At 39.7% G+C, this 10,962-nt stretch overlaps 1 protein-coding gene across 1 annotated transcript in view; it reads right to left on the reverse strand.

Annotated features, from left to right (window-relative positions):
• gnal (guanine nucleotide binding protein (G protein), alpha activating activity polypeptide, olfactory type) overlaps nucleotides 1–9,021 on the reverse strand; it is a 45,333-nt gene extending 36,312 nt beyond the window's left edge. Inside the window, exon 1 of the mRNA XM_034612468.1 lies at nucleotides 8,173–9,021. Within this exon, the coding sequence (XP_034468359.1) occupies nucleotides 8,173–8,692 (520 nt within the window). The 5' untranslated portion in view covers nucleotides 8,693–9,021. The remainder of the gene's footprint in view (nucleotides 1–8,172) is intronic.
• Nucleotides 9,022–10,962: the final 1,941 nt, after the last annotated feature.

Here is a 10,962-nt window from a genome sequence, read left to right on the forward strand (position 1 = left end):
CTGTTATCTGTTCACCCAAGGACGGGGCTAGGTGGATAGCTTAGGCGTGACTGTAAGAATAAATACTGTGTGCTTTCTTTGTTTCTCATCTCAGTGTATTACTCTGCACTGAGATCCATGTGTCACTTGTACAATAAACTTCCTGGTAATGAAGCTTCTCGGCGTCTGGGCCTTGTTTACACTCGACCACAGAGCCCATTTGATCTAAACAGGAAAATCACATATTGGACATATTGAAACATAGCATTGTTGATAGGTGGTATCTGTACGTTTCCTCAGCTGCTTTATGTTTTTTTTTATAAATCTTGTGATGGGGATGGTTTCGTTTACAAGACAGGTCATTATAATACAGCCTCTGAGCAGCGCTGCGTTTACAGGGCACACTAGATGCTTCTGTGATGAGACGGGATGGCCGGGATTGGGCTGTCTGGTTAGCGTGCTGACTTCAGCAGAACAAGAGTTAACTCAGGAGTTGTTTTCCACTGCTGAGGACAGCTCTTGGGGAGTAAACGGAAGTTTGAGGCTGAAGTCGGAACGTTTGATCTAGTTTGGTGAGTAAACACCTGTTAATGGTAACATTGGCTGTGTAGCAATATGTACATATAGTCTCTTTAAAGAGGAGGGGGGGGGGGGGGGTTACAGACCAAAAGGGTAGGAAGCTATTACTTATGTAGACTTTGCATCCTGCAAATCTACAATTAAAGTGGCTTGGATTCGATTCATTATCAGCTAAATGAACCCAGAGCCGCAATCTGATATGTAACTGCAAGCCTGTGTTTTTATATTGTATTATGAATTCATCTGTACTTTGTGCCCTCCACACGATATGAGCTTTTGTCTTTGTTTTCATATGACGGTCATTTATGTGTGCTTAGGGTCTGTCTATGTAACGTCTGTGTGTTTTTAGACATGTGCATATATGTTATTGTATGCTTTTTTTAAATCTAACAATCAGACTGCCAGGGACTGTAAAACTAGCCTGCATGGCTTAATCTGGCACATCTACATGTTGATTAATGTGCAGTGTCCCATTTTAATAAACAAACATAAATATAACAACTGGCCCAGAGCCTTAAAACATTATGTCCTTTTCTAGAATAACAAAACATATCATACTATCGGAAATATCATGGTCATAATGCACATTATAACAATGGACATACAAATGAGCATAAGCTTCATAAAGTATGTCATCTTACTTGAAATTAAAATAACATTAAGTTTGATAAAGTCGTCACTACACCAATAGAATATTATATTAATACCTTTGGATCAAATATAAATAATGTTTGGCATCATAAGGTTTAAACCTGCCTCATATGTAGTTCACTTATGCAAGTTATAAATCATGTTGAACAGCTCTTGTGTGAACATGATGCAGGCCCACTTTGTTGACTATACAAGAATTTCCCCAGCCCAAACAACTAAGTTCTGTAAATTCACCTCATTAAAACTACGTATCACCCTCTTTATTATCAAGTACATCCTCTCTGTGTGTTTGTGGAATACTCTGAGGTAGAGGTTAGTCAGAAACAGAACAGGTACCTGTCCTCTACAGTCGCCACAGTGAGAGGTATGTTTCTGACATTTGGGAGGAAACAGAACAACTGTCACTGTTGTGAGTGTTGTCTGACATTTAGGTTTAGCTTGCTGTGGTTTCCTCTCAACCAGACCAGGGTGGGGTATGTATCTTTTCTTAAGGGTTTGACTTGAACACTTTACATTTACACTACCATTGTGTTATTTAGGTGAAACATTGCTGCTGTGCTCTGTCGGTGCATGTGTGAGACTGAGTTTGCTAACTTGCAGTACTACCCTGTTGCATTCAGGAAAGTCAAAAACAATGTTCACACACATACGCTTGTGTTGCAAACACTCATAGATCACTCAGTAGCATTCGACAACCATGAATGAGTATTTATGTAACGCACAACAAGGAGCGCACTGTTATTGTGTCCTTTATGCAAACAAAATGCAAATAACAGTTTTTCGTGAGTGTGACGAAGTTGTGCAGCATGCAAATTCAAACAGGAACCCTCACCTCACCTGTGGCAGTGTGAAAACAGCGGCACCACCACAACCCCACCCTAACAGACACAGATCCTTTCTCACCACTTCACACAGCAAGGTCACAAATAGAGACTGGCCCACACCATCCTCTAGTGGTCAGAGGAAGCACTGTACAAAAAGCTGACAGTTCCCCACGAATGTCACAGAACCAGGTTTGATCGTCCTTTAATCTGAGAAGTATATTTAGCTGCGGTTTCCTCTTAACTAGACCAGAAGGGTGTGAGTGTGCTTGTTATATCTCTCAACAGCCAAATTTCATTCACATCCTCCCTCCAGTCGAAATACATTCTGATTATTATTACTTCACCTGGATGTTCTGGTTTCTCTGAGCAGAGTTCAAAACAGTTTTCATCTGCTAAAGTGGAAAGTTTCTCTTTGTGCTCACCTTAAATCAGAGTTCAGAACGTGCACATACGAGCCGCATTTTATTACATCAACAATTACTTTGCATATGAATTATGCTCCAATATTTAGCTACACACAATTGTGATGTGGGACAGTTTGTATACACTGAAAATGTACTTTAGTTAAGTAGACATCTTCTGAAGTTAAACTATTAAAACAACATGTTTGGCAACGAGCTTTAAAGAATCACCACAATATTTCTGTGTAATAATAGCGATAGAAATATTACATAATTAATTCCTCTGTCAGTATGTGGCTGGGTTTTAAAACGTTTTCAGATCCTTTTCTTAAGCAAATACAGCAATGAAACCATCTAAAAATACTTTACTCTACAGGTAAATTCTGGTTTCAAAGTCTGACGAAGATATTTTTAGTATTTTCAGACTTGTACTGCAAAACGACAACTGACCAGCCAGAGTCTGAGGGTTGGTTTCCTCACTCAGTTTATTCATGAGTAAATTTGCATTTTGAAAATAAAACAGAGGCTCTCCATTATCATTGACGTTGAATAAATTCATTAAATATATCTAAATACCTCGTCTTTCTGGCATGAAAAAGAGTATGACTTCCAGTGAACTGTCTAAGAATATCTGACACTTAAAAGAGGTTCTTTTCTAACATTAAACTCTCCCACACTTATTTACTGGCCCTGACGGCAATTGAAGCATGTACCGTAAAAACAGGGCACACGTCCAAGTGATATCCAGATAAAATTAGCCTCCTTGAAACTTTTTCTGAGGCCGGAAAGAATTTTACAGCAGTCTCTTTAGGGACACAGGCTCTTGATAAAGCAGAATTATAAAGTAAAGATAAAAAAACAAAAAGGAGAGAGAGCGTAGTCCAATGTCCTTCTCATGCGGTGTGTTTGACTCTGATTTAGCTGATTGAAGTATGGAGACCATTCACACACCGCCGTCCTGCTATCAGGATCATAAATGGGACAATAACTCATGGTTCCGCACCATCGGTTGGTTATTACACTGACTGGGAACTGTGGTGCAGTTTGTGGCAAAGTTCAGTGAAGTCAAGTCAATGATAAAACCCATTCAGACGGATGCAAAGTTCACCCGACTCCACTTGTATTTAAAAGGAGGGGGGGGGTTCTTCCACAGTACTTCAGTGGATGAGTAAGCTTTTCCAAAATATGTTTTCCCATGCAGGAGAGTGGCTCAACACACAAAAGAAAGACAAGAAACGACAATCTGCGACTTCCAACAGGCAAATTCTTGGCCTACCTACAATTCCACTGCTCATTTCTATGCAATGCACTCGCAGCCTGTTGTTCAGGCTCATGATGGCTGATATGGCTGCGATGTGAAACAGCCAGTTAAGGACATCTAGGAAAGCAGTAACAGATATTATCATCGCGCTGCACAGAGTCGGATCCAAGAGACCTAACAATAAAGTGACTTCCTTTCCAAGAAATAATAGGAACTCGCCTTGCAGTTCCCATCCCTGCATTCATGCACTAAAATATAAAGTCTATGGGAACTCTATTAAAAGAATTTGGAGATTTTCTGAATTGTCCTCTGGTCAGAGATGTTTAGTAATGAATTTGCGAATGTGAGTTAGCTGCGTTTTTTTTACAGTTGCAGCACCTTGAAAATATTACAGTGCTCACTACAGGAATTATATAATATCCAACTGTTCCAGTGACTCAGTGATTCATGACTAGATTAGTGGAAACTTTCTGATATCTTGCATGACTTATAAACTATATCACACACTGGTCATCCCACGTCTAAAAGCTTTATGAAGCTTATTTCCAGTCACATCACAATCAGGGCTTATTTAGAAGAACATGAGTTTCCTGGCTTTGCAATAAAACAATAGTTGTTTTGAATAAATTGCTAATTTTGTATGACTAATAGTAAGAAAAACAAATATTAAGAAATCCACATTTGAAAAGCGGGAAATATTAAGGTAATAGAAGCTCTTGCTCACCAGAAAACAAAGATCATAAACTCTGACTATGAAAGAAACGACTGAAATATTATCAAAATAGTTTCTGCAGGTGGACGGATAGATTACTTGTCTAATTGTTTCAGCTCTAATATAAATATGATTTTGTTGTGTAATGTGTGAACGCACTGAATCCATGTAATATTTGTATTTTTAGTTTTAAATGATTAAGAAAAAAATCTAAGAAAAATCTAATGAAATCAAGAAATCTTTTGATTGTCATTTCTGTGACTGACCAAAGATTTTTTAAACAAAACCTTCAAACTGAACAGAAATAAACCTTTAAAGAAGAATAACTTTTGAAATCTGCAGAACCTTTCCACGAAGCTGTAACTATGTCTAAAATGATCAATTGTCAGCATGTGTCACACGACAAATATAAATGGCTATAAACATGACTAAAGGTCTACGGCTCCAGCTCTTAAAACGAACGTGGCAGCTTGTTCAGGATGAAGGTTCAAATGAAAAGTTCCTCGTGGCTATCATTATTCAACTAAATACCCGCCGCAAATACAAACAGATAAAGTAACCCAGATTAGCGAGCATGCGTTGCCTTGAAATGTAACACTATTTGAAAGGTGTCCACTTTCAGAGGAACACAAACCACCTCAGTCCTCTGGCATGCAACAGGAGGCCGACTGGAGACCTGGAGAGTATAAAGTCCCGAAGGCCTCTTAAGAGAAACCAAAAGTGGCCTGTGGCTCGTGCCGAGGCTCCTGGGTGGCAACGGTGACAGATACCGTGGCTCCCAAAAATAATTGTGACCCTGTAGCGGTGAGGAAAGTGGCCCAAACCCCATAATAACATGCTGAACTCACTGTGACACAGGTCACACATGCTGTATAGTTTTCAGCAGTGGCTCATGGAAGAATGTATGACACTTCCCCGTGTGACTTCATTAGGATGAGCCATTTCTTCCTGTGTGTAATTACTGAGGGCTGTTTACTCAGGAAATTAAACTGGTGGCCATTTATTATATAGAGTAGCAAAACACTGTGTTGTTTACGGTAAGGCAGAAACACGCTGAAGTGGTTTTACGAGCGACTGAACGGAGAGTGGCTGTTTTTGTTGTAAATGTACAGACATTTAAATATTGTTTTCCTCATCAGTGTTTCTGATCAGGACTCTTCAGGAAACGTACCCATAATAGCAGCTAAAAACAACTGCTTGTCCTTGGAGGGTCGCAGGGGACAGGTCGCCAGTCTATCACACGCCTGAAACTCCGACATTTAAAAGTACTTACATGTAGCTCACATCTATAATTTTAACCCAACCTGCATGTCTTTGAGCAGTGGGTGGAAGTCGGAGTACACAGAGGAAAACCCTGCAGGTAAGAGAAGAACATGCAGGCCAACCAACAAGTTCAGAGATCGCTAACTCCTTTACCACCGTGCCGCCCTCATCATCATCTAAATGAAATTGAAACTGAACAAGTGGAATCGAAACCTCAACATTATATACGAGTAGTCTTCTATTCCATGAATCCTCCTACACAACTCTCTTACATAAAATACTATTCTATACCCGACATTTGTTTAATAAAAGCTTTGATCTAAATGTGCAAGATTCACTGAAATCAATCTGTAATTTTCTTTTGTTTGTCCCTGGACAGATGTCATACTACACCACAGGGCACTGTACTTTACTATAGTTTTACGATACTATTCAACATATTTATTTATAGTAAAAACTGTAAATGTGCTACAATTATTCAAAAGGCTATTTTTCATCTGTTGTCCAACAGATCACTCACGCCCCAGCAGGATACAATAAAGTAAGATAACATAAAACTTTATTGATCCCCAGGTGTAAAGGTTTGGATATACTATCCTAAAATATACTCGTCTGTATGCAGAGCAAACATGGGCCAACACCTAAAAGCTAAGTTGGTTTAATACATTTTTGTAAACTAAATCCTGTTAAACTACTGTATACTCCATATTGCACTGTAAAAACTGTACGTTTATATATACTGGTCTCTTTATAGTACATTACAGACTAACAAACCCCTTTATACTCTATAGGTTACTATACAATACTACTGAGCTATACTAAACTACAGTATGAGCCACTATACTCTATCATTTCTACTACATTTAATATAAAGGATGTTCTTCATTTGTTGTCTCTAACCGGACACTATACTATACTATACTATACTATACTATACTATAAGTTTGCAGAGTAAACATTTCTCTAAATATTTCTCTATACTAAAGCCTACTAAACTGTACTCTTCATTGTACTATACAACACTATACTGTACTAGACTACAGGTCACATTACTACACTACATTCTACTCAACTATGCTTTATAATTTATTAAATAACTAACTTTAAATGTGCCACATTTAGTCAAAATGCTATTCTTCCTGTTGTCAGTGGACGACACTATACTACACTACACTATACTACAATACACTACACAACTAAGGATGTTTTTCATTTATTGACTCGAATCAGACATTACTGACAACAGGACACTATAATATACTGTAGTACAATGATTTCTCAGCATCTCTGAAAACTATAAACACTATATTAGAGTATACTATACTATAGGCCACTTTAAAACTCTCTAGTCTAACATCCTTTATTATGAATTCAGAAAAATGCTACTTTAAATGTCAATCACACGTCTATCTCTAAAGCACCTGGACATATGACCAACAGGTCAGATCAATAAGAGGACTATGACTATTCAGAGTAAATAAAAGATAAGTTGTCTCTGTCTCTCTATATAGACACTAAATACTACTTAACTGTACTCCACTTTACACTACACACACATCCCTCTACTATACTTATATTTTACGACAGGACATTACTCTGCTACACAAATATAGATGGATTTACTTCATGTAGATGTGTCACAGTGAGTTCAAACAAGAGACAAACTCTTACACTAGACTTTAGTAAACTATGTTATGAATAGTTTAATGAAGTTGTCTCTCTACAAGTTGTATTTGTAAACTAAAGCCAAATAAAGGACACTATATACAACAATATAAGGTATTCTTCTATCCTAAATGCTCCTATACTACATTATAGCTCTACTATACTACAAAAACAACTGTATTAGAGCACAGTGGGGCTGTTTTCTATTTACTACACCATGTTGTACTACAGGACTACTTCACTAGACTCAAGTATATAGATGGATTTATTTGAAATGACTTCATGTAGACGTGTCACAGTTAGTTAAAACAAGAGACACACTCTTACATTACACGATAGTATACTACTTCATGCTGTATTTGTAAACTAAAGCCAAATAAAGGACACTATAAATAACAATATACAGTATTCTGATAAGCTAAATGGTCCTATACTACATTATAGCTCTACTATACTACAAAATAACAGAGTGGGGGTATTTTCTATTTCCTATACCATGTTGTACTACAGGAATACTTCACTAGACTAGTATTTATGGCAGTGGTAAACACGGCCCAGTGGCCTGGAGCTAACCGGCCTCAGTAAACCAGTGGAACCTGGAGCTCAGTGACAGCCGGACAGACTCCACATTAAAGCCGAGTACACGAGGAGGCTGCCGGGACACCAGGCCACGGTCTGGACGTCCATCTTCATCGTTGGTCCCCGGCAGCCGCAGGGGGTGAGTCTCCACAGCTCAGCGGCCAGATGTGGCACCAGGCCTCGGCACAGTGTGTGGAGGAGGCCGGTGCGTCCAGGTTTCTAACCACAACACCACAACAACAACAGAGAGGCACCTACCGAGCAGCAGCAGCCGATGGGTCTGTTTGTACTCCCGCTTCAGCTCCTTCAGCGTCCGGTCAATGTCCTTACTGACTTTCTTCGCCTCCTTCTCGGCCTCCTTCTTCTCCACCAGCAATTTGTCCCAGTTTTTCTGCTTTTGGGCGCTTGTCTTTTGCAGCAGCTGCAAGCGGCGGCCGCGGTCCTTCCCTGTCCCCTTACCGCCGCCTCCTCCACCGCTACCACCACCTCCACCTCCGCCACCGCCGCCTCCGTTTTGTATGAGCACACCGTCGGTACCGGTGTCTCCACGGCGGTGCTCCCCGGCCGGGAGCCTGGCAGGGTCCCCGGGGCGCACCGGGCCGCCGCCGGCGCGCAGCGACGAAGTCTCCCCGCATCCCCCGGTGTCCTCTGGGCGAGCTCCCCCGGCACGGGTCGGCACGGCGGCGTCCGGAGGCTGGTCCGAGTCCGAGGTGGCGTTGGAGATAGAGCCGCTCAGGTCCCCGAAGAGCCGGGGACGCAAACTGTAGCACAGCCCCATGTTGAAACCAATATGTGTCTGTGAATGTGATTTCTCATAAATTAAAATATCCACAAAAATCGCAGTGGCGCCGCCAGCCCTAACGAGCCATCGTCACATTGGAGCTCCAGCGGTGCGAGTCAAGTCCGGATCCGAGGCGAGAACGTGAATGAATTATGCTCCGACATTTGCTATATGTCATCTTGCATTTCCCCCCGTCAGCCTCCGCTCCGTAGTTAGTGGATCACCTGATCCTTTAGTGGACACTGCGGGTCCACCTTACCGTAAGTAACCAAAAGCACAACCTTGGAGGAAAAACGCGTCGATCCGCTGCGCAGACAGTCAACAATCGTCCTGCACAGCTGTTAGGTGCAATGCACGGCTCGTCATCTCGGGGTTTTCATTCCTGCGCGTTTAAAGACTCCTCCTGCTCTGAAGTGGGTCTTTATCTGGACCTGGAAACTGATGCAGCGGAGAGAGAGACAGTGGAAATCTAAAAATACATCAGGTTTAAGATTAGAACACAGTTTTTAGTTAATTCAAACAGAGATTAATGAAATAATATCGGCATTATTTTGTGTACTAATCCTTAATCCTTATGTAATGTCTCGTTTCCACACAGGCCTGCTACTAATCAGCCTGTTTATTATTATTATTATTATTATTATTATTATTATTGAGACATTTTCTAAATTCCTTCTCTCCAGTTGCCATTGTATAAGATTTAGGTGAAAGGATTATTGAATATAAAATAATCTAAGTGATATTTTCACTAGTGTGTTTCATCTAAATTGTACAAATTGTGGTTTTCCTCACGCTAGAATGGACCTTTATATTTTAATACTTTATATTTACACCAGGAGTGGGTCCTCTCTACGTGGGCCGCCATGTTTTTTTACAGTAGCCCAGACTGGACAAACTAAACCTTTTGAGTTTTTATGACAACTGAAGCCACCACAGGTTCTCTTACATGTTAGGAAGGGGGAGGTGAGGGGTCTTCAGCTGCAACATGCAACTTCACCACTAGATGTCACTACATTCTACACACTGAACCTTTAATTGATTTTATAATATAGTGGGTCACTTTTTAGTCCCCGACATGTGGATTGAATATCTGGTCATCAAATGTGGGTTCTGGGACCTTTATGGATCCTTGAGGTGCTCTCAGGTTCTTAACTTCCGATCTCAATCAAACATTCCATCACAAAGTCTGATCTATAAAAACATTTAGACCTTGCCCTAACTTTCCCATCATCAGTCTTCTAATCTGGGCGTCACCAGTGATTCAACGCCATTATGTTATTGTCCAACTGTGGCTCATCTTGATTAAATTGTTGTATAACCCGGCTCCTGGGAGATATGTGTAGTTAATCAAAGGTCAGAAAAAAGTTGGGATTATAAATGTCATAGGGGCTGAAGACACGGTCAGATGTAGAGATGGAAATAAACCACTAGATGGCGCAGGTATAAAACACATGTAAACTGAAAGTCAGGGGCCTTCACAGGACAGTAGCTCAGTTTATGTAACAACAGACACTGCTTAGAAACATAGAGATCTAGTAGTTTTGATTCCCTTTACTATTTGTATCAAAATAATAGAAGTGGTATTTGTTTTTGAATGAATTATCATTGTTGTATTACAGTACACACATGGTAGTAATCTAGATAACTGTACATTTGAGCTCCTGGGGTGAAATATTAATAAGCAATATAATTTAATCCCACAGTCCTGTGTTGTAGATCGGCACTGTGTCAAAGTGCAATTTAAAAACTTTATTATACTGCATTTGGTTTTAAGTTGCACAAACTTAACAAAACAATCCCATCACAAGACTCCAATATTGGCTTTTCTGGGGCTTTTATTTTTGTATCACATGATTTTCATTAGCTGATGTACTTTGCTTATTTACTTCATGATAAACTTTCCTCTTTGTCTCTGAACACTTCATGGACTTCTTCAAAAGTTCCTTCAGTCTCAAAGTTCCTTCTCAACCTTGGAAACAATTGTGTTTTTTTCTCATCACAAAACATATAGATATGGCACATTCTGATATCATTATCTTGTAATGTCTCACATTAACTATTCATATTATTACATAATTTATTATATTCCTATTTTAAAATATACATAATTCGATTTTTATTGTGAATAATTTTACATATATAATAAATAAAGTGTATTGAACACCATTTACATTACACATAATTCAGGAGGAAGTAGATTATGATTTGTTATGATTATCATTTTATTTTGGAAGTCTCTGCGTTGCCAAGGAGACAGGAAGCCGTCC

This window comes from Hippoglossus hippoglossus, chromosome 17, assembly GCF_009819705.1.
Source record: "Hippoglossus hippoglossus isolate fHipHip1 chromosome 17, fHipHip1.pri, whole genome shotgun sequence".
Taxonomy (NCBI): domain Eukaryota; kingdom Metazoa; phylum Chordata; class Actinopteri; order Pleuronectiformes; family Pleuronectidae; genus Hippoglossus; species Hippoglossus hippoglossus.